General features: G+C 52.4%; 3 protein-coding genes across 3 annotated transcripts in view; 2 read left to right on the forward strand and 1 right to left on the reverse strand.

Moving 5' to 3' along the window:
- LOC133359938 (mucin-2-like) overlaps nt 1–1,216 on the forward strand; it is a 14,957-nt gene extending 13,741 nt beyond the window's left edge. Inside the window, exon 3 of the mRNA XM_061578500.1 lies at nt 1,127–1,216. Coding sequence (XP_061434484.1) covers nt 1,127–1,216 — 90 coding nt within the window. The remainder of the gene's footprint in view (nt 1–1,126) is intronic.
- Nucleotides 1,213–10,474, reverse strand: LOC133359939 (histidine-rich glycoprotein). Its single transcript, XM_061578502.1, has 3 exons — nt 10,347–10,474; nt 4,733–4,794; nt 1,213–3,341 (listed from the first exon to the last, which is right to left on the reverse strand). Exons 1-3 carry the CDS (start codon nt 10,472–10,474, stop codon nt 1,753–1,755), a joined length of 1,779 nt encoding a protein of 592 aa, XP_061434486.1. The 3' UTR covers nt 1,213–1,752.
- Nucleotides 10,475–10,701: 227 nt separating this feature from the next.
- LOC133359865 (zinc finger protein 182-like) lies at nt 10,702–21,661 on the forward strand. Its single transcript, XM_061578428.1, has 2 exons — nt 10,702–10,828; nt 17,560–21,661. Exons 1-2 carry the CDS (start codon nt 10,777–10,779, stop codon nt 18,117–18,119), a joined length of 612 nt encoding a protein of 203 aa, XP_061434412.1. The 5' UTR covers nt 10,702–10,776; the 3' UTR covers nt 18,120–21,661.
- Nucleotides 21,662–23,718: the final 2,057 nt, after the last annotated feature.

Raw genomic sequence — 23,718 nt, forward strand, 5'->3', positions numbered from 1 at the left:
CAATTATCATATTTTTACACTGGCAAATCACTTTGTTATCTTTCCCCGCGCACCTCCAATCAGCGCCGTTGGCTACGTACGGCGCGAAAGCGGTTCGACATGAGTGCACACGCGAGGCGTGGTGGGCAGAGGTCGCAATCGGGTACCCGATACCCGTACCCTACCAGATACCCGGCCGGGTACGGGTAGCCGGGTATCGGGTAGGGTACGGGTACCTGTTTGCGACCCTGGTGCGGCCGGGTATGGGTAAGGAATCAAAACCCGTTTGCGACCTCCGGGGCAGAGGCACGCGGTTGGCATGGTGGTGGTGGTGGCGGTGGTGGTTGTGGTGGTGGTTGTGGTGGTGGTTGTGGTTGATGTGTGTCGCAATCGGGTACCCGTACCCGTACCCTACCCGTACCCGGCCAGGTACGGGTAGCCGGGTATCGGGTAGGGTACGGGTACCCGTTTGCGACCCTGGTGCGGCCGGGTACGGGTAAGGAATCAAAACCCGTTTGCGACCTCTGGTGGTGGGTGGGTGAGTGCGTGGGTGGGTGAGTGGGCGAGTGGGTGGGAGAGTTTGCGACCCTGGTGCGGCCGGGTACGGGTACGGGTAAGGAATCAAAACCCGTTTGCGACCTCTGGTGGTGGGTGGGTGAGTGCATGGGTGGGTGAGTGGGTGAGTGAGTGAGTTCGTGAGTGGGTGGGTGAGTGAGTTTGTGAGTGGGTCAGTGAGTGAGTAGCTGAATTAGTGGGTGGGTGAGTGAGTGAGTGAGTGGGAGAGTTTGCGACCCTGGTGCGGCCGGGTCCGGGTACGGGTAGGCCGTGAGTCACTGGTGAGTCACCATTTGTCACTCAATTCGGGTAGGGAACGGGTAGGGAACGGCTACCCGTACCTGGCCGAGTACGGGTAAGGAATCAAAACCCGTTTGCGACCCTGGTGCGGCCGGGTACGGGTAAGGAATCAAAACCCGTTTGCGACCTCTGGTTGGTGTGTGCGGGGAGGGGTGAGGGGATGAGGCCAGGGTGTGAAGGGGATACATTTGGCGGTGGGTGCGGGTGGATGGGGGTGGTGCGGGTGGCTACCTTGGGGGTCTCCAGAACTGCGTAGAGCCGAATGATGTTGGAGTGTTGCACCTTCTTCAAGATGCTCACCTCCCTCTCCAGCAGCCGCACGCCCACGCTGCCCGCCTCCGAAGGCAAAGAGATCACCCCACCGGTGGCCATGAGATGTTGACTACCTCGCCTGGTGTTGACTACCTCGCCTGGTGCGCAGGAGGTCGTGGGTTCGATCCTGATTCTGACGATGCCTGCTGCTGTATAATTGGAGTCTGCGTCTCTCTCATCATCATCATCACGGTGGATAGGAGATGTTGACTACCTCGCCTGGTATACAGGAGGTCGTGGGTTTTATTCCGATCCTGACGATGCCTGCTGCTGTATATTTGGAGTCTGCGTCTCTCTCTCATCATCATCACGGTGGCCATGAGGTGTTGACTACCTCGCCTGGTGTGCAGGAGGTCGTGGGTTCGATCCTGATTCTGACGACGCCTGCTGCTGTATAATTGGAGTCTGCGTCTCCCTCTCATCATCATCACGGTGGCCATGAGATGTTGACTACCTCCCCTGGTGCGCAGGAGGTCGTGGGTTCGATCACGACCCTGACGATGCCTGCTTCTGTATATTTGTAGTCTGCGTCTCTCTCTCATCATCATCACGGTGGCTAGGAGATGTTGACTACCTCCCCTGGTGTGCAGGAGGTCGTGGGTTCGATCACGACCCTGACGATGCCTGCTGCTGCTTCTGTATGTTTGGAGTCTGCGTCTCTCTCTCATCATCATCATCGTGGTAGGGGTACAGGCAGTGGTAGGTGCAGGGGTAGTGATAGAGGTAGTGGTAGAGGTAGTGGTAGGGGTAGTAGTAGGGGTAGTGGTAGGGGTAGTGGTAGGGGTAGTGGTAGGGGTAGAGGTGGTAGAGGTAGTGGTAGGGGTAGTGGTAGTGGTAGAGGTAGTGGTAGAGGTAGTAGAGGTAGGGGTAGTGGTAGTGGTGGTAGGGGTAGTGGTAGTGGTGGTAGGGGTAGAGGTAGGGGTAGTGGTAGTGGTAGAGGTAGTGGTAGAGGTAGTGGTAGGGGTAGTAGTAGGGGTAGTGGTAGGGGTACAGGCAGTGGTAGAGGTAGTAGAGGTAGGGGTAGTGGTAGTGGTAGGGGTAGTGGTAGGGGTAGAGGTGGTAGAGGTAGTGGTAGTGGTAGGGGTAGTGATAGGGGTAGTAGTAGGGGTAGTAGTAGGGGTAGTGGTAGGGGTAGTGGTAGTGGTAGAGGTAGTGGTAGAGGTAGTAGAGGTAGGGGTAGTGGTAGTGGTAGAGGTAGTGGTAGAGGTAGTAGAGGTAGGGGTAGTGGTAGTGGTGGTAGGGGTAGTGGTAGTGGTGGTAGGGGTAGAGGTAGGGGTAGTGGTAGTGGTAGAGGTAGTGGTAGAGGTAGTAGAGGTAGGGGTAGTGGTAGTGGTAGAGGTAGTGGTAGTGGTAGAGGTAGGGGTAGTGGTAGTGGTGGTAGGGGTAGAGGTAGGGGTAGTGGTAGTGGTAGAGGTAGTGGTAGAGGTAGTGGTAGGGGTAGTAGTAGGGGTAGTGGTAGGGGTACAGGCAGTGGTAGAGGTAGTAGAGGTAGGGGTAGTGGTAGTGGTAGGGGTAGTGGTAGGGGTAGAGGTGGTAGAGGTAGTGGTAGTGGTAGTAGTAGGGGTAGTAGTAGGGGTAGTAGTAGTGGTAGAGGTAGTGGTAGAGGTAGTAGAGGTAGGGGTAGTGGTAGTGGTGGTAGGGGTAGTGGTAGTGGTGGTAGGGGTAGAGGTAGGGGTAGTGGTAGTGGTAGAGGTAGTGGTAGAGGTAGTAGAGGTAGGGGTAGTGGTAGTGGTAGAGGTAGTGGTAGTAGAGGTAGGGGTAGTGGTAGTGGTAGAGGTAGTGGTAGAGGTAGTAGAGGTAGGGGTAGTGGTAGTGGTAGAGGTAGTGGTAGAGGTAGTAGAGGTAGGGGTAGTGGTAGTGGTGGTAGGGGTAGTGGTAGTGGTGGTAGTGGTAATTGTAGTGGTAGTAGTAGGGGTATGGGCGGTAGTGGTAGAGGTAGTGGTAGAGGCGGTAGTAGAGGTAGTTGTAGTGGTAGTTGTAGGGGTATGGGTGGTAGTGGTAGTGGTAGAGGTAGTGGTAGAGGCGGTAATACAGGTAGTTGTAGTGGTAGTTGTAGTGGTATGTGCGGTAGGAGTTCTCACTTTGTCCTTGTTGAGTTGCTTCACCGCACACTTCTCCCCGGTCGCCAGGTTCACAGCTTCGACGACCAAACCAAAACTCCCGCGACCCAGAACGCGGCCCAGACGGTACAACTCCTGGAGATGCGGTGGCGGGGGGAGACACGGACAAGACACATCAGTGGTGGTGGTGGTGAGCGCTAGAGACAGTGGTGGTGGTGGTGGTGAGCGCTAGAGACAGTGGTGGTGGTGGTGGTGAGCGCTAGAGGCTGAGACAGTGGTGGTGGTGGTGAGCGCTAGAGACAGTGGTAGTGGTGGTGAGCGCTAGAGACAGTGGTGGTGAGCGCTAGAGACAGTGGTAGTGGTGGTGAGCGCTAGAGACAGTGGTAGTGGTGGTGAGTGCTAGAGACAGTGGTAGTGGTGGTGGTGAGCGCTAGAGACAGTGGTAGTGGTGGTGAGCGCTAGAGACAGTGGTGGTGAGTGCTAGAGACAGTGGTAGTGGTGGTGGTGAGCGCTAGAGACAGTGGTAGTGGTGGTGGTGAGCGCTAGAGACAGTGGTGGTGGTGAGCGCTAGAGACAGTGGTGGTGGTGGTGAGCGCTAGAGACAGTGGTAGTGGTGGTGGTGAGCGCTAGAGAATGTGGTGGTGGTGGTGGTGAGCGCTAGAGAATGTGTCAGTGGTGGTGAGCGCTAGAGATGAGTTGGTGAGTGGATGAGTTGGTGAGTGGATGAGTTGGTGAGTGGATGAGTTGGTGAGTGGATGAGTTGGTGAGTGGGTGGGTGGATGAGTTGAGTGAATGAGTGGGCGAGTGGGTGGATGAGTTAATGAGTGAATGACAGTGGTGGTGGTGAGCGCTAGAGACAGTGGTGGTGGTGGTGGTGAGCGCTAGAGATGAGTTGGTGAGTGGATGAGTTGGTGAGTGGATGAGTTGGTGAGTGGATGAGTTGGTGAGTGGATGAGTTGGTGAGTGGGTGGGTGGATGAGTTGAGTGAATGAGTGGGCGAGTGGGTGGATGAGTTAATGAGTGAATGACAGTGGTGGTGGTGAGCGCTAGAGACAGTGGTGGTGGTGGTGGTGAGCGCTAGAGACAGTGGTGGTGGTGAGCGCTAGAGACAGTGGTAGTGGTGGTGGTGAGCGCTAGAGAATGTGGTGGTGGTGGTGAGCGCTAGAGAATGTGGTGGTGGTGGTGGTGAGCGCTAGAGATGAGTTGGTGAGTGGATGAGTTGGTGAGTGGATGAGTTGGTGAGTGGATGAGTTGGTGAGTGGATGAGTTGGTGAGTGGGTGGGTGGATGAGTTGAGTGAATGAGTGGGCGAGTGGGTGGATGAGTTAATGAGTGAATGACAGTGGTGGTGGTGAGCGCTAGAGACAGTGGTGGTGGTGGTGGTGAGCGCTAGAGACAGTGGTGGTGGTGGTGGTGAGCGCTAGAGAATGTGGTGGTGGTGGTGAGCGCTAGAGACAGTGGTGGTGGTGGTGGTGGTGAGCGCTAGAGAATGTGGTGGTGGTGGTGAGGTGGTAGCTGCTTTGGCACCAGTACGGAAGCCTCGTCCTGGTGCCGGGAATGTGGAGTGGGACTCCGTTCTCCCAGCCTCGCTGTCATGGCAACGCCGGCTCCTGATCGCCTCAACTCTCCCTGGTCAACTCGCTTGAGTCATGCGCGTGGAGTCTTGTCACCCTGACAAGTGAGATCAGGTGGTGAGCACTCATCACTCACTCGCTCACCAACTCATTCACTCACCAACTCATTCACTCGTTCACTCACTCACCAACTCACTTATCAACTCATCCACCCACCCACTCATCCACTCACCAACTCATCCACTCACCAACTCATCCACCCACCCACTCATCCACTCGTTCACCCACCCACCAACTCACAAACTCACTCACCAACTCATCCACCAACCCACTCACCAACTCATCCACTCATCACTCACTCACCAACTCATTCACCCAACTCATCCACTCATTCACTCATCACTCACCAACTCATCCACTCGTTCACTCGTTCACACCCTCACCCACCTACTCACAAACTCACTCACCAACTCATCCACCCACCCACTCACCAACTCATTCACTCATCACTCACTCACCAACTCACCCACCCACCCACTCACAAACTCACTCACCAACTCACCAACTCACCAACTCATCCACCCACCATCTCATCCACCCACCCACTCATCCACCCTGACAAGTGAGATCAGATGGTGAGCACTCATCACTCACTCACCAACTCATTCACTCACTCACCAACTCATTCACTCACCAACTCATCCACCTACCCACTCACCTACCCACCCACTCATCACTCACTCACCAACTCATTCACTCGTTCACACCCTCACCCACCTACTCACAAACTCACTCACCAACTCGCTTGAGTCATGCGCGTGGAGTCCTGTCACCCTGACAAGTGAGATCAGGTGGTGAGCACTCATCACTCACTCACCAACTCATTCACTCACCAACTCATTCACTCGTTCACCTACCCACCCACTCATTACTCACTCACCAACTCATCCACCCACCCACTCACCAACTCATTCACTCATCACTCACTCACCAACTCATTCACTCACTCACCAACTCATTCACTCATCCACTCGTTCACTCACTCACCCACCCATCACTCACTCACCAACTCATCCACCCACCCACTCACCAACTCATTCACTCATCACTCACTCACCAACTCATTCACTCACTCACCAACTCGTTCACTCACTCACCCACTCACTCACCCACTCATCAACTCATCCACCCACCCACTCACCAACTCATCCACTCATCAACTCATTCACTCACCCACTCATCCACCCACCCGCTCACACATCCACCCACTCACTAAGTCATCCACCCACACACTCACCAACTCATCCACCTACTCAAAGATCCCCCGTGTAGCCTTAACAGACTGTAGGGGCAAGTGCTGTTAGCGAGTAGCACCTATGAAGGCCGGCACGGCACACGAGGGGGTGGGTGGCCAGCACCACGCCCGGCCGCCTTTGTCTCCCCAGTGGCGATGTTTACACACCGCACCAGGTACTCATTTGAGGCTGAAAAATGTGACGTCACATCAAAATGTGCAACTTTAAATAAATATAGAATTGTTATAACAACGCTGCTTGTTATAGCAACACTCCTACAACATCAGAGTGCAGCGCCACATTAAATACGCGCTACGATGACAACAATAGTTTAAAGCGATTTGAAGCTTTTTTAAATCCTTTATATTAAGTTCGCTTGCTTGCTTGCGTGCTTGCTTGCTTAGGACCGTGCAAATCTTTCGGTCGTTTTTTAACCCACTTCCCGTGATCCAATCGAGCTGACATTTTGCACACAGACTCGTTGTGCGTGACAATTAATGTTCGTGAAAAAAATTCCCAAATTTTACACTGTTTAGGGAAAATAAATATTTAATTACCAATTGCTTAATACTGCAGACAATCATCTGACCCATAGGTGGCAGCCATCTCAAGCCAGAGGACGAGAGGACTCTAGCCGCCACGCATATAAAGGATTTAGAGTGAAAAACTTTGTTTTTACGGGTTATACTTGTAATTTTCAAAATGGAAATATGGATTTGAGGGGGAGGGAGGGGCAGAGCTTTATGACGTCATCTTTGCGGGGGGTCTATGACGTCATGTCACGTCCAAAATCGCGTGACGTCATTTACAAACGGTCCCTTAATAAGTTTATTTTCATTAAATTTTTTGTAATTTTATAATTTTTGTCAATCTACGTGACTTTAACCGAAAGACCCGAGGAATATTTACTTATTTTCTTGGTTCTTTCGGTAAAGTCGTCACGTAGAAGGGAAATAATAAAATAATAAAAATAAAACACCTGAGGACGGCTGCTTGCGTTGTGGCCGAAACGTCGTGAGAATTTTACTTTTATAAAGTTTTATTTTTATTATTTTATTATTTCCCTTTGTGACATTTTTATTTTATTATGTTTTATTTTCATTATTTTATTATTTCCCTTTGTGAGAATTTAAATTTTACAATGTTTTATTTTTATTATTTTATTATTTCCCTTTGTGAGAATTTAAATTTTATGTTTATTTTTATTATTTTATTATTTCCCTTTGTGAATTTTTTATTTTATTATGTTTTATTTTTATTATTTTATTATTTCCCTTTGTGAGAATTTAAATTTTATTATGTTTTATTTTTATTATTTTATTATTTCCCTTTGTGAGAATTTAAATTTTATAATGTTTATTTTTATTATTTTATTATTTCCCTTTGTGAAATTTTTAATTTTATTATGTTTTATTTTTATTATTTTATTATTTCCCTTTGTGAGAATTTTAATTTTATTATGTTTTATTTTTATTATTTTATTATTTCCCTTTGTGAATTTTTTAATTTTATTATGTTTTATTTTTATTATTTTATTATTTCCCTTCTACGTGGCGACTTTACCGAAAGAACCAAGAAGATGAATCCTTAGCAGCTACGAAAGAAGCTTTAAATCGAAATATTTAATTAGTTTTACCTCACAAAATTTGCCTTATAGGATAGAGAGAGATAAAAACATCGCAACAAACGATCGTAACGCCACCCGGGCAACTCTAACGTCACTAGTTTACAAACATTTAATAACCAATAACAATTAAAACATTTAAAAAAATAAAAACTTTAATTAGTTTTTACCTCACAAACTCCGCCTCGACGGGACAGAGCCCGAGATATAAACACAACTGACGATCGTAACGTCACCCGAGCAACGCAAACGTCGCAAACTTACAAACGTTTAATAAACACAAAGTATATTTAAAACGTAAACAAAAATTTAAAACTTTAATTCTTTAGTTTTTTTTCGCGCCTCGCAAACTTCGCCTCACAAACATTCCGCGAACTCGACGCGAATGAAAACATCGCGACAATCGGGCTAATTCTCTCACGTCGCTACTCACACACGCTTACTAAGCAACAATAATAACACTAAATGTTAACAAAATTTAAACTTTAATTTTGTTAAATTTTTTTACCTCAAACGGACGGAGCCCAAGAGGAAGAAACATTAAACAAATATATAACGATGCCGCGTCTCCATTGGTCAACCGCGCATCACGTGGGGGCGAACGGCGGCTTCCCATTGGTCAGACGCCGCGAAGGGGGGTCGGGGGGGGGAGGGGCTGTTTCCCCTAGCAACGCGACGCCGCGACCTGATTGGACAACGGTTGCTGGGCGATGATGCTCTCTGCACTCCATTGCTCCTGTCTGTCACAGATCCCCGCGATCGACGCTCCACTGCTCCTGTCTGTCGCTCACAGATCCCTGAGATCGACGCTCCACTGCTCCTGTCTGTCGCTCACAGATCCCCTCAGATCGACGCTCCACTGCTCCTGTCTGTCGCTCACAGATCCCCTCAGATCGACGCTCCACTGCTCCTGTCTGTCGCTCACAGATCCCCGAGATCGACGCTCCACTGCTCCTGTCTGTCACTCACAGATCCCCTCAGATCGACGCTCCACTGCTCCTGTCTGTCACTCACAGATCCCTGAGATCGACGCTCCACTGCTCCTGTCTGTCACTCACAGATCCCCGAGATCGACGCTCCACTGCTCCTGTCTGTCACTCACAGATCCCTGAGATCGACGCTCCACTGCTCCTGTCTGTCGCTCACAGATCCCCTCAGATCGACGCTCCACTGCTCCTGTCTGTCGCTCACAGATCCCCGCGATCGACGCTCCACTGCTCCTGTCTGTCGCTCACAGATCCCTGAGATCGACGCTCCACTGCTCCTGTCTGTCGCTCACAGATCCCTCAGATCGACGCTCCACTGCTCCTGTCTGTCGCTCTCAGATCCCCGAGATCGACGCTCCACTGCTCCTGTCTGTCGCTCACAGATCCCCGAGATCGACGCTCCACTGCTCCTGTCTGTCACTCACAGATCCCTGAGATCGACGCTCCACTGCTCCTGTCTGTCGCTCACAGATCCCTCAGATCGACTCTCCACTGCTCCTGTCTGTCGCTCTCAGATCCCCGAGATCGACGCTCCACTGCTCCTGTCTGTCACTCACAGATCCCCGCGATCGACACTCCACTGCTCCTGTCTGCCGCTCACAGATCCCCTCAGATCGACGCTCCACTGCTCCTGTCTGTCGCTCACAGATCCCTCAGATCGACGCTCCACTGCTCCTGTCTGTCGCTCACAGATCCCCGAGATCGACGCTCCACTGCTCCTGTCTGTCGCTCACAGATCCCTGAGATCGACGCTCCACTGCTCCTGTCTGTCACTCACAGATCCCCTCAGATCGACGCTCCACTGCTCCTGTCTGTCACTCACAGATCCCTGAGATCGACGCTCCACTGCTCCTGTCTGTCACTCACAGATCCCCGAGATCGACGCTCCACTGCTCCTGTCTGTCACTCACAGATCCCTGAGATCGACGCTCCACTGCTCCTGTCTGTCACTCACAGATCCCCTCAGATCGACGCTCCACTGCTCCTGTCTGTCACTCACAGATCCCTGAGATCGACGCTCCACTGCTCCTGTCTGTCGCTCACAGATCCCCTCAGATCGACGCTCCACTGCTCCTGTCTGTCGCTCACAGATCCCCGCGATCGACGCTCCACTGCTCCTGTCTGTCGCTCACAGATCCCTGAGATCGACGCTCCACTGCTCCTGTCTGTCGCTCACAGATCCCTCAGATCGACGCTCCACTGCTCCTGTCTGTCGCTCTCAGATCCCCGAGATCGACGCTCCACTGCTCCTGTCTGTCACTCACAGATCCCCGAGATCGACGCTCCACTGCTCCTGTCTGTCACTCACAGATCCCCGCGATCGACACTCCACTGCTCCTGTCTGCCGCTCACAGATCCCCTCAGATCGACGCTCCACTGCTCCTGTCTGTCGCTCACAGATCCCTCAGATCGACGCTCCACTGCTCCTGTCTGTCGCTCACAGATCCCCGAGATCGACGCTCCACTGCTCCTGTCTGTCGCTCACAGATCCCTCAGATCGACGCTCCACTGCTCCTGTCTGTCACTCACAGATCCCTGAGATCGACGCTCCACTGCTCCTGTCTGTCGCTCACAGATCCCTCAGATCGACGCTCCACTGCTCCTGTCTGTCACTCACAGATCCCCGCGATCGACACTCCACTGCTCCTGTCTGCCGCTCACAGATCCCCGAGATCGACACTCCACTGCTCCTGTCTGCCGCTCACAGATCCCCTCAGATCGACGCTCCACTGCTCCTGTCTGTCGCTCTCGGCGAGCCGCGTGACGTCACGCGAGCGACATGACGTCATGCGACGAGCGAGGGGGTGGGCGAGCGACGTGACGTCACGCGAGGGACATGACGTCATGCGAGGAGCGAGGGGGTCGGCGAGCGACGTGACGTCACGCGAGCGACGTGACGTCACGCGCGCACGGTGGCGGGTGACGTAATTTTTCTTCGCGGCGTTCGACATGACGTCACCTCCGGCGTTGATGTCACTGTGAGGAGCGGGGAGAGGCGGTGAGGAGGTGGTGAGCAGAGAAGAGGAGGGGGAGGTGAGGGGTGGTAAAGAGGTGGTGAGGGGTGGTGAGGTGGTGAGGAGGTGGTGAGGAGATGAGGGAGAGAAGAGGAGCAGGCGGCCACAGCGAGACGCAGCGAGGAGGAGGTGAGTGGAGAGTGGAGGTGGTGAGGAGGTGAGTGGTGAGTGGAGGTGGTGAGGAGGTGAGTGGTGAGTGGAGGTGGTGAGGAGGTGAGTGGTGAGTGGAGGTGGTGAGGAGGTGAGTGGTGAGTGGAGGTGGTGAGGAGGTGAGTTGTGAGTGGAGGTGGTGAGGAGGTGAGTGGTGAGTGGAGGTGGTGAGGAGGTGAGTTGTGAGTGGAGGTGGTGAGGAGGTGAGGGGAGCTGGTGAGGTGAGTGGTGAGTGGAGTTGGTGAGGTGGTGAGTGGTGAGTGGTGAGGGAGCAGAGGGAGAGGTGAGTTGTGAGGGGAGCTGGTGAGGAGGTGAGGGTGCAGAGGGAGTGGTGAGTTGTGAGGGGAGCTGGTGAGGAGGTGAGGGTGCAGAGGGAGAGGTGAGTGGAGGTGGTGAGGGGGCAGAGGAAGTGGTGAGTGGTGAGTGGAGCTGGTGAGGTGGTGAGGGGGCAGAGGGAGAGGTGAGTGGAGGTGGTGAGGGGGCAGAGGGAGTGGTGAGTGGTGAGTGGAGCTGGTGAGGAGGTGAGGGGGCAGAGGGAGAGGTGAGTGGTGAGTGGAGGTGGTGAGGGAGCAGAGGGAGTGGTGAGTGGTGAGTGGAGCTGGTGAGGAGGTGAGGGGGCAGAGGGAGAGGTGAGTGGTGAGTGGAGGTGGTGAGGGGGCAGAGGAAGTGGTGAGTGGTGAGTGGAGCTGGTGAGGAGGTGAGGGGGCAGAGGGAGAGGTGAGTGGTGAGTGGAGGTGGTGAGGGAGCAGAGGGAGTGGTGAGTGGTGAGTGGAGCTGGTGAGGTGGTGAGGGTGCAGAGGGAGAGGTGAGTGGTGAGTGGAGGTGGTGAGGGGGCAGAGGGAGTGGTGAGTGGTGAGTGGAGGTGGTGAGGAGGTGAGGGTGCAGAGGGAGAGGTGAGTGGAGGTGGTGAGGGGGCAGAGGAAGTGGTGAGTTGTGAGGGGAGCTGGTGAGGAGGTGAGGGGGCAGAGGGAGAGGTGAGTGGTGAGGGGAGTTGGTGAGGAGGTGAGTGGAGAGCGGAGGCAGGATGAGGTGAGGGAGGAATCCCAGCGGTAGCGAGTGGGTGGGTGAGTGAATGGGTGACTGAGTGGATGGGTGAGTGAGTAGGTGAGTGGATGGACGAATTAGTGAGTGAATGGCTGAGTGATTGAACTAATGGGTGGGTGCGTGGGTGAGTGAATGGGTGAGTGAGCAGGTGAGTGATTGGGTGAGTGGTGAGTGGTTGAGTGAGTGGGTGAGTGAGCAGGTTAGTGAATGGGTGAGTGGTTGAGTGAGTGATTGAGTGGGTGGGTGAGTGAGTAGATGAGTGAGTGGGTGAGTGAGTGAATAGGTGAGTGGGTGGGTGAGTGAGCAGGTGAGTGAATGGGTGAGTGGTTGAGTGAGTGATTGAGTGGGTGGGTGAGTGAGTAGATGAGTGAGTGGGTGAGTGAGTGAATAGGTGAGTGGGTGGGTGAGTGAGCAGGTGAGTGAATGGGTGAGTGGTTGAGTGAGTGATTGAGTGGGTGGGTGAGTGAGTAGATGAGTGAGTGGGTGAGTGAGTGAATAGGTGAGTGGGTGGGTGAGTGAGCAGGTGAGTGAATGGGTGAGTGGTTGAGTGAGTGATTGAGTGGGTGGGTGAGTGAGTAGATGAGTGAGTGGGTGAGTGAGTGAATAGGTGAGTGGGTGGGTGAGTGAGCAGGTGAGTGAATGGGTGAGTGGTTGAGTGAGTGATTGAGTGGGTGGGTGAGTGAGTAGATGAGTGAGTGGGTGAGTGAGTGAATAGGTGAGTGGGTGGGTGAGTGAGCAGGTGAGTGAATGGGTGAGTGGTTGAGTGAATGATTGAGTGGGTGGGTGAGTGAGTAGATGAGTGAGTGGGTGAGTGAGTGAATAGGTGAGTGGGTGGGTGAGTGAGCAGGTGAGTGAATGGGTGAGTGGTTGAGTGAGTGATTGAGTGGGTGGGTGAGTGAGTAGATGAGTGAGTGGGTGAGTGAGTGAATAGGTGAGTGGGTGGGTGAGTGAGCAGGTGAGTGAATGGGTGAGTGGTTGAGTGAGTGATTGAGTGGGTGGGTGAGTGAGTAGATGAGTGAGTGGGTGAGTGAGTGAATAGGTGAGTGGGTGGGTGAGTGAGCAGGTGAGTGAATGGGTGAGTGGTTGAGTGGGTGGGTGAGTGGTTGAGTGGTTGAACTAATGGGTGAGTGGTTGAGTGAGTGGGTGGGTGAGTGGTTGAGTGAGTGGGTGAGTGAGCAGGTGAGTGGGTGGGTGAGTGAGTGGGTGAGTGAGTGGGTGAGTGAGTGAGTGGGTGAGTGGTTGAACTAATGGGTGAGTGAATGGGTGAGTGGTTGAGTGAGTGGGTGGGTGAGTGGTTGAGTGAGTGGGTGAGTGAGCAGGTGAGTGAATGGGTGAGTGAGCAGGTGAGTGAATGGGTGAGTGGGTGGGTGAGTGAGCAGGTGAGTGATTGGGTGAGTGGTTGAGTGAGTGGGTGATTGAGCAGGTGAGTGAATGGGTGAGTGGTTGAGTGAGTGATTGAGTGGGTGGGTGAGTAAGTAGATGAGTGAGTGGGTGAGTGAGTGAATAGGTGAGTGGGTGGGTGAGTGAGCAGGTGAGTGAATGGGTGAGTGGTTGAGTGGGTGGGTGAGTGGTTGAGTGGTTGAACTAATGGGTGAGTGAATGGGTGAGTGGTTGAGTGAGTGGGTGGGTGAGTGGTTGAGTGAGTGGGTGAGTGAGCAGGTGAGTGGGTGGGTGAGTGAGTGGTTGAGTGAGTGGGTGAGTGAGCAGGTGAGTGGATGAGTGAGCAGGTGAGTGAATGGGTGGGTGGGTGAGTGAGCAGGTGAGTGAATGGGTGAGTGGTTGAGTGAGTGGTTGAGTGAGTGAGTGGGTGAGTGAGCAGGTGAGTGAGTGGGTGAGTGAGCAGGTGAGTGAGTGGGTGGGTGAGTGAGTGAGTAGATGAGTGAGTGGGTGGGTGAGTGAGTGAGTAGATGAGTGAGTGGGTGAGTGGGTGGGTGAGTGAATGGGTGAGTGGTTGAGTGAGTGGGTGGGTGAGTGGTTGAGTGGATGAGTGGTTGAGTGAGTGGGTGAGTGAGTGGTTGAGTGGTTGCGTGAGCAGGTGGGTGAGCAGGTGAGTGAATGGGTGAGTGGTTGAGTGAGTGGGTGAGTGAGCAGGTGAGTGAGTGAATGGGTGGGTGGGTGAGTGAGCAGGTGAGTGAGTGAATGGGTGAGTGGTTGAGTGAGTGGTTGAGTGAGTGAATGGGTGAGTGCGTGAGTGCGTGAGCAGGTGAGTGAATGGGTGAGTGGGTGAGTGAGCAGGTGAGTGAGTGATTGGGTGAGTGAGCAGGTGAGTGAGTGAGTGATTGGGTGAGTGGGTGAGTGGTTGAGTGAGTGGGTGAGTGAGCAGGTGAGTGATTGGTTGAGTGGGTGGGTGAGTGAGTGAGTGAATAGGTGAGTGAATGGGTGAGTGGGTGGGTGAGTGAGTAGGTGAGTGAATGGGTGAGTGAGCAGGTGAGTGAATGGGTGAGTGGTTGAGTGAGTGGGTGAGTGAGCAGGTGAGTGATTGGTTGAGTGGGTGGGTGAGTGAGTGAATAGGTGAGTGAATGAGTGGGTGAGTGAGTGAGTGGGTGAGTGAGCAGGTGAGTGAGTGGGTGAGTGAGCAGATGAGTGAGTGAGTAGGTGAGTGAGTAGGTGAGTGAGTGGTTGAGTGAGCAGGTGAGTGAATGACTGGGTGAGTGAGCAGGTGAGTGAGTGAGTGAGTGAGCAAGTGAGTGAATAGGTGAGTGGGTGAGTGAGTAGATGAGTGAGCAGGTGAGTGAATGGGTGAGTGGGTGAGTGAGCAGGTGAGCGAGCGGGCGGTTAATCCTGCGTGACATCTGCTTCACACTCATCGCGCGTTTCAGATTCTGTCACGAAAAAACCATCAAAATTTGCCAAATTCAACAACAACAACTACTACACGCCTGATTATCCCATTGGGATCACATCAGCAGCATCAGCCATCGCCCCCCACTACTCCTGGCAGCAGTCTCGTGCACATGGCCAGCTACCACCGGAGCCATCGAAGTCTTGGCAGGACCCTCCTGAATAATGAAAGAGTCCTGAGACTCGATGGAGGTAGCATTAATGAAGGGAAGGAGTGTTAATAGTATGTAGCTGCAGTAACTAAACAACCACGTAAACAACTAAAGTATAAACTACATAGTATCATCAGTGTACTAAATTATTGGAGAGTATATTTAGTATACTGATGACACTATGTAGTTTATACTTTAGTTGTTTATGTGGTGGTTTTAGTTACTGCAGCTACATACTATTAACACTCCTTCCCTTTGTTAATGCTACCCCTATCCCCTCCCTGTGATGCTGCTAATCCTGCATAGTGCACGGGCATAATGACTTGAAACCCCCCGCCCACCTCCTACGCATTTCACAAGTAGTACTAATCGCATACCTGCATTTCCCATAAATATGCTACATTCCTCTTGATATGCAAATTATTTTGTCAAGGCGCTCTTCCCCCTCTAACCCAGCTGCTTAAATAGACGCTCCAAGCTTGGTGGTGTTTCATTCAGACGCTGTCTTCTCGACAGACCTGTTCTTCACCTGAGGACGGCTGCTTGCGTTGTGGTCGAAACGTCGTGAGAATTGTATTTTATAATGTTTTATTTTTATTCTTTTATTATTTCCCTTCTGCGTGACGACTTTACCGAAAGAACCAAGAATATGAATCCCTGCAGTCACGAAAGAAGCTTTAAATCGAAATTTAAATCGAAAAATACATTCTCGGTTCTTTCGGTAAAGTCACGTAGGTCGACAATTAAAGTAATTAAATAAAAATGTAAAATAATAAACGCTACAAAAACCCACGACGTTTCGACCTCAACACAAGCGGTCTCCATCACCGTCTGGTGTAGACCGCTCGTGTTGAGACGGGAACGTCGTGGGTTTTTGTAGCTTTTATTATTTTCAATTTATAATTCAATTTTTATTAATTTTATGTTTATTTTCTATCTCTCCGTGACTTTACCGAAAGAACCAAGACTATGAATTGCTGCCGTCACGAAAGTGTAAAGTCTAAATGTTTATCAAGATGACCAAGAAGACAACCAAACGCGTTGCTACCCTTCTTGGAAAGACGATCACGGCCGGCGTTAAGACGTTAAGAATTTTACTGGTAGGAACGAAGTGGACCAGCCTACAATAGATTATATCGTCCGTCCGTCTGTCCGTCCGTTCGTCCGTGTAGCAACATCGCCCCCTACTGCAAACACTTGGCATGACCCTACAAAAACCTTTAGACTCAGTGACGCTTTCCTGGCTAAACAAGTGTAACATTCCCTTATAATTCCCTCAGATAGCTTTTAATTAAAACATTTAAATTAATGAGGCTTTCCTGGCTAAACAAGTGTAACATTCCCTTATAATTCCCTGAGATAGCTTTTAATAAAAACTTGTAAATTAAAATTTAACTCACAGCGGCCTAAAGCCTACAGCTAGGCCTAAAGCCTAGAACTTAGGCCTCAAACTCTCCCTTCGTATCGTACCCCCGCGTGTGTGAAAGGGAGTTAATGTTTAACAATGTTACATTCCCTGATGTTTTTAAATAGAAACATTTACATTTAAAGCTTTTACATAAATAATTAAAACATTTATATTAAAAATGAACTCACGGCGGCCTAAAGCCTACAGCTAGGCCCAAAGCCTAGAACTAAGCCTCAAACTCTCCCTTCGTATCGTACCCCCGCGTGTGTGAAAGGGAGTTAATGTTTAACAATGTTACATTCCCTGATGCTTTTAAATAGAAACATTTACATTTAAAGCTTTTACATAAATAATTAAAACATTTAAATTAAAAATTAACTCACAGCGGCCTAAAGCCTACAGCTAGGCCTAAAGCCTAGAACGAGGCCTCACACTCTCCCTTCGTATCGTCCGATTAGGTGTAGCAACATCGCCCCCTACTGCAAACACTTGGCAGGACCCTAGAAAAACCTTTAGACTCAGTGGGGCTTTCCTGGCTAAACAAGTGTAATAATACATTACGTTTATATTCTTTGGTTATTCGTTCCTACCAGCCCACCCCGCAGGGTCCTGTTTTCGCTGCTGTAAATTCCACAGGTGGGAAAACCCCGATTTTTCTTTTCCCAGCGGCATGCATCGGGGTTTTTTCTTTAATACAATTAAACCCGATTTGGGGAATTAAAACCTGAAATTCTAGATTTGAAGCTTTCGTGAATGCAAGGATTCATATTCGTAGGTTTTTTCGGTAAAGTCACCATGTAGGTAAAAAATAAAAATTAATAAAAGTAAAATAAAATAAAAATCACGACGTTTCGGAGGCAACACAAGCTTCCGTCTTCAGGTGGAACCGTCACAGCACGATAGCTGTATCAAGTAAGAGAAATTCCAAGAAAACCGTCCTTGTATATATACTGGTTGAGGGTGGGAGGAGCCAAGGTAGGCCCCTGGATATAATTAATATTGTGAAGTTGGTGCGGCTAAAGCCAAGGACGGTGACGATGATATTTGTGTGTGATGTGGGTGGCGATGATCTTTGTGGGTGGTGTGGGTGGTGTGGGTGGTGATGATCTATGTGTGTGGTGTGGGTGGTGATGATCTTTGTTGGTGGTGTGGGTGGCGATGATCTTTGTGGATGTTGTCGGTGACGATGATATTTGTGTGTGATGTGGGTGGCGATGATCTTTGTCTTTCCGCCACCCCTCCTACCCCCGCCCCCTCACTACAAGGAGACAAAATGATCTCCGAGGGCTCCGCCAAGATCCTGTGCCCGGTGTGCAACTGGGTGCTGGTGAGCCCGTCGGCGCTCGAGGACCACATGAAGCAGCACGGCAAGTCGGCCGTCTACCGCTGCGACGAGTGCCCCTACACGGCCGACAAGCCGGGCGTCCTCGTCAGCCACCGGCGCACGCACACCGGCGAGCGGCCGTACCGATGCGGCGTGTGCGCCAAGGCGTTCCGCGTTCTCGGCAACCTTCGCAGCCACCAGCGCATCCACACAGGCGAGAAGCCCTACAAGTGCACCGTGTGCTGGAAGGAGTTCCGCGAGGCGGGCATGTTGCGCACGCACCAGCGCACGCACACCGGCGAAAAGCCCTACCGCTGTGGCGTGTGCGGACGGGCGTTCGCGCACACGGGGACGTTGAGCCGGCACAACAACACGCACGCGATGCGGGCGCCGAGCTCCAACGCCGAAGACGCCGCCGAGGACGAGGACGCCGAAGACGCCGCAGCCGCCGCAGACGCCGAAGAAGAAGAAGAAGACTCGGATGACGTCGTCGTAGGATGAGTGGCAACCGACCGGAGGGGGGGGCGGGGGCGGCTTGCGAGGGCGCGGAATCGAGGGATCGCCCTCGCACCCGGCTCGGCACGCGGAGAAAAATAGATTCATCCCCCACCGTGCTTTTAAGGGAGGGTGCGGTCCGATTTTGGCACGGTCGGTGGCTACGTACGGTGCGAAAGAAGTGCCACGTACTTGCATCTCGGCCGCCTGGTGCTCCGAGGGCAGTCCCGAGCCAGGCGAGGTCGTTGGAACTTTTTTCCCACCCGCGGAAAGCGTAGAGAGGGCCGCGCCGCCGGGTTGGCGGAGTAGCCGCCGCCGCGTGCTCGCCCGCGTAACCGTGCCGGGGCGTCACGTGCCGGCGTTGCTGACGATCGCGTCATTCTGCGCCCCCCCCTCCCAGCGACGTTATCACGGTTTGGTTCTGGCTCGGGTCGGCAAATATACCAGTGGGAAAAAGAAAAAAAACCCATAACGTGCGCTGGCTCGGTTCGGATATCGCCAGTGGAAAAAAAACACCCGTACTGGCTCGGTTCGGTTCGGATGTCGCCAGTGGAAAAAAAACACCCGTACCGTGCTGGCTCGGTTCTGATGTCGCCAGTGGAAAAAACAAACCCGTACCGCGCTGGCCCCGCGCTGGCTCAGTTCGGATGTCGCCAGTGGAAAAGGGGGTTTAATATACATTTGACGTGTACACATTTGCCACCAGTGAATTTGTTTCAAACGAACAATGGCTCAACGCTCCCTGTACGACATGCAGGTCTGCGGGTGCGTTCCAGGTGATCCCACGCACGCGTCAGTTAGAGGCCCCCCCCCACCGCGTTTTCTGACCGTGCCCGTCGGCTTCCTGTTCGCCGAACGAACGGACGGCAGCGTCGTCGTAAGGCAGGGGCTGGGGAACCTTTGCTCTGCCAACGGCCAATTGGATATTTATACAGTAACATCATTCGCGGGCCGTACAAAATTATCAACTTAAAAATTAGCCCGTGAGATTTGGTCAAACGTCTAATTAACTCGCCCCTAACGCGATGGGCTGTAACTGCTTCTCTTTGGCGAGTCGTGGTGATGTTAGCTGGCTATTGATGATGTCGCTGCTACTCGCAACTGCTTTTCCAGGTTTGCTCCGAGATTTGTTGAATTTCGAGTCCCGCCTGCGGTTGCCTTGGCAGGGCCAGACCCAGACGATTTCGCGGGCCTCGTACGATCCCCACCCCTGTCGTAAGGCCACCGTGCTCATCGCCACAGATTGAACCGTGATACCTCGCCGCCGATTTCGTCGAGGAGCATAAACCATCATCACAGCGGTCACCGCGTCGTCGCGCGGCGCTGTCAGGTTAGCTCCTGCGGCCGTCTGGAACGCTCTTCTTTCCGAAACCAGGAAGCCGACGGGAGCCGCGCTCTTTTAAATCAACGTCATCTAGATTGACAAACTCACTTCTTTAAAGCTGCTTGTTGTGGTTGTTGTTGTGTTAGTTTGTTGTCCTTGTCCCCGCACCTCCGATTAGCGCGGTTGACTACCTGCGGTGAAATATAAATTGTTCATACAAACTACTACACACTACTACAAAATACTACAAACTACTACACACTACTACACACTACTACACACTACTACAAACTACTACACACTACTACACACTACTACACACTACTACACACTACTACAAACTACTACACACTACTACACACTACTACAAACTACTACACACTACTACATACTACTATACACTACTACACACTACTACACACTACTACACACTACTACAAACTACTACACGCTACTACACGCTACTACACGCTACTACAAGCTACTACACGCTACTATACACTACTACACACTACTATACACTACTACACACTACTACACACTACTACACGCTACTATATACTACTACACGCTACTATATACTACTACACGCTACTACACACTACTACACGCTACTACAAGCTACTACACACTACTACACGCTACTACACACTACTACAAACTACTACAAACTACTACACACTACTACACACTACTACACACTACTACACGCTACTACACACTACTACACACTACTACACACTACTACACACTACTACACACTACTACACACTACTACACACTACTACACACTACTACACACTACTACACACTACTACACACTACTACACACTACTACACACTACTACACACTACTACAAACTACTACACACTACTACACACTACTACAAACTACTATACACTACTACACACTACTACAAACTACTACACACTACTACACACTACTACAAACTACTATACACTACTACACACTACTACAAACTACTATACACTACTACACACTACTACACACTACTACAAACTACTACACACTACTACACACTACTACACACTACTACACACTACTACACTACATTGATAACTCACTTCCTTAGAACCGTTTGTTTAGTTTAGCCTGCCGTCCTTCCCCCGCACCTCCGTTGCCGCGGTTGCACGGTAAGCGAGAGCCCGGCGATGCTTTCAACGTTGGGGTCATCGCCGAGTCGTATTCTTGACCTTGGATACCGTGGGTAATGGGCGGGGCTAAGTGACACGTGTGTCCTACAGAGCACGGCGCCACCGCTCCATGCTCTGGCAGAGGTCGCAACCGGGTACCCGATACCCGTACTCTACCCGGCTACCCGATACCCGTACCCTACCCGATACCCGGCTACCCATACCCGATACCCGTACCCTACCCGATACCTGGCTACCCGATACCCGTACCCTACCCGATACCCGGCTACCCGATACCCGTACCCTACCCGATACCCGGCTACCCGTACCCGATACCCGTACCCTACCCGGTAGACGTTCGTGATCCTGGTGCGGCCGGGTACGGGTATGGGTAGGCCGTGAGTCACTGGTGAGTAACCGTTTGTCACTCATTTCGGGTAGGGTACGGGTACGGGTAGGGAACGGCTACCCGTACCCGGCCGGGTACGGGTAACCCATTTGCGACCCTGGTGCGGCCGGGTACGGGTATGGAATCAAAACCCGTTTGCGACCTCTGTGCTCTGGTGCCATCTGGCTAACCGACCCGGCCTCTCTCTCCGTGTGTTTGTCTCGCGTGCAACCGTAGTGGGGGGGGGGGGGGGGTGGATGGACCAGCCGTGGATTTTCGGCAGCCGTTGTACATAGTAGCCATGGCGGGCGCGTTAATGATACGGAAATGTTAATGTTGTGAGGAGCGAGCGGCAGAAAGGCGGGCGGACCCCCGGGTTCGATTCCCGCTCACAGCCCAAACGCCAAGTGACGGTTATCCGAAACCGGTCCCAGGGCCGCCTCCCCTAGGTCGACTCAGCCTCGAAAGAGTAGCCGGTGCGGTGTGTAAAATCACCGGGCGTGGTGCTGGCCACCCACCCTACCCCGTGCGCCACATTGCCGGCCTTCGTAGGCGCTGCTCGCTAACAGCACTTGCTCCCAACATTTTGTTACAGGCTACACGGCGGAGGGAAGGGGGGGGGGGTAGATCTTTGTCTTTGTTAATGATTCTAGATTTGAAGCTTTCGTGACTGCAAGGATTCATACGGTAAAGTCACGTAGGTAAAAAATGAAGTTAAAATTAATACAAATAAAATAATTAAAATCACGACGTTTCGGAGGCAACACAAGTCTCCGTCATCAGGTGGGACCGTCGCAGCCAGATTTGCTGTACTTGGTACTTGATACTTGGTACTTGATACAGCAAATCTGGCTGTGACGGTCCCACCTGATGACGGAGACTTGTGTTGCCTCCGAAACGTCGTGACTTTTATTATTTTATTTGTATTAATTTTAATTTCATTTTTTACCTACGTGACTTTACCGAAAAAACTACGAGTTTTGTCAACGATATTTAAACCCGCGATTGCCGCGTTAGCGTCGTCTTGTGCCAGTCCTTCCTGTGCGTGCCCGGACGTTTCCTGCAATGGAACGAACGCGGTTGGTCGAGTGGCCGTGCGCCGCCGCCATCGTCGCCGTTGTCATCATCGCTAAACGGTTTTGTCCCCGTGGCCATGCCGGGCGGTGGGGGGGGGCGGTGGTGAGGGTGGTCGAGAGAGAGGAAGTCAACGGCTCGAGACGTACAGGGATGACGCGAGGGGAGTGAAAGTCGAGGGTCGAACGAATCGGAAAGGAGTGGGGAGAGGCCTGAGAATGGAGGGATCCCCCCCTGTCCCCAAGACGGACGGAGGAGGAAGTCAACGGCTCAAGACTTTCAGGGATGACGCGTGAGGAGTGAGAGTCGAGGGTCGAACGAATCGGAAAGGAGCGGGGAGAGAGGCCCGAGAACGGAGGGCTCCCCCCCCCCCCCCCGTCCCCAAGGCGGACAGACGGAGAAGGAAGTCAACGGCTCGAGACTTTCAGGGATGACGCGTGAGGAGTGAAAGTCGAGGGTCGAACGAATCGGAAAGAAGCGGGGAAAGAGGCCGAGAACGGAGGGGTCCCCCCCCTGTCCCCAAGGCGGACGGAGGAGGAAGTCAACGGCTCAAGACGTACAGGGATGACGCGAGGGGAGTGAAAGTCGAGGGTCGAACGAATCGGAAAAGAGCGGGAAAGAGGCCCGAGAACGGAGGGCTGCCTCCCTCCCTCCCCAAGGTGGACGGAGGAGAGGAAGTCAACGGCTCAAGATGAGCGGCAGCGGCGGCGGAGGAGGAATGACCAAGCGAAGATTTCAGGGGTGATGAGAGGGTGACGATGGGAAGAGAGAGAGAGAGGAGTGAGCTGCACGGAGGGAGGAGCGAGGTCTGGAGTCTCGGTCGTACTCCGATTGTAAATGTCGTTGTGGCTTTGCTCTCCAACACACCGGTGGGTGCTGTACTGGTAACAAGTTGCCACGTGCTGTTTACGTGACAAACCCCTTACCGATTGGCTGTGTCGGGTGGTATATTTACGCGATTCTAACCCAAAAAAAAAACCTGTATTGTGGATATTGCTCGCGAAAGCCTGCTACGCTGTTAAACCTTCTGTAGTCTGTTTTCACAGCGGGTGGTGTCTGCGAGAAGGGGAGGCGGGGCTAGAGGGGGGGGAGGGGTTCAGAGTGGGAGTGGCCACACGGGAGGCAACGTCATTTTCCAGGAGGTTCAAACCGACAATGACAGAGGTGGTGCTCGTTTTCGTTGTTGTTGCTGCTGTACGTACGTCTGCGCTGCGGTTTTCTTCGTCAGTAAAGTCCCACCGTCCGTCCGTCCGTCTCTGCCCGTCCGGTTCATTGGTTTGCCGCTCAACGGCACGGCTCAAGAGAGAACAGTCCTGTAGTTTGAGTCGCTACCCACCCGGGTCGGATCTCCGATCGGCGCGGTCGATCGCGTACGGCGCGGAAAGGAGTTCAACGTGCGCCGCGTGCAGATCACGCAGGAATCTGACCCCCCCCCCAAAAGACTCCGACTCCTGCCACTGGGGGTGGCCCCCTTTTTAAATCCTTTATTAAATCCTTTATATTAAGTTCGCTTGCTTGCTTACGACCGTGCAAATCTTTCGGTCGTTTTTTTAACCCACTTTCCGTGATCCAATCGAGCTGACATTTTGCCCGCAGACTCGTTGTGCGTGACAAAAATCCAAAATTTAATTACCAATTGTTTAATGCTGCCAGACAATCATCTG

The sequence above is a fragment of the Lethenteron reissneri genome, chromosome 66 (assembly GCF_015708825.2).
Source record: "Lethenteron reissneri isolate LAM-NWPU_2019-01 chromosome 66, ASM1570882v1, whole genome shotgun sequence".
NCBI lineage: Eukaryota > Metazoa > Chordata > Hyperoartia > Petromyzontiformes > Petromyzontidae > Lethenteron > Lethenteron reissneri.

Bases quoted from the DNA above. Each gene is read 5' to 3' on its own strand.
- LOC133359939 (XM_061578502.1), bottom strand. From the start codon at position 10,474: ATGACGTCATGTCGCTCGCGTGACGTCACGCGGCTCGCCGAGAGCGAC. The intron at 4,795-10,346 runs GTGAGCGGCAGA...TTGCCATGACAG, and splicing joins AGTGTCGATCTCGGGGATCT to CGAGGCTGGGAGAACGGAGT. The intron at 3,342-4,732 runs GTGCCAAAGCAG...CCGCATCTCCAG, and splicing joins AGGACGAGGCTTCCGTACTG to GAGTTGTACCGTCTGGGCCG.
- LOC133359865 (XM_061578428.1), top strand. From the start codon at position 10,777: ATGAGGGAGAGAAGAGGAGCAGGCGGCCACAGCGAGACGCAGCGAGGA. The intron at 10,829-17,559 runs GTGAGTGGAGAG...CCTCACTACAAG, and splicing joins CGAGACGCAGCGAGGAGGAG to GAGACAAAATGATCTCCGAG.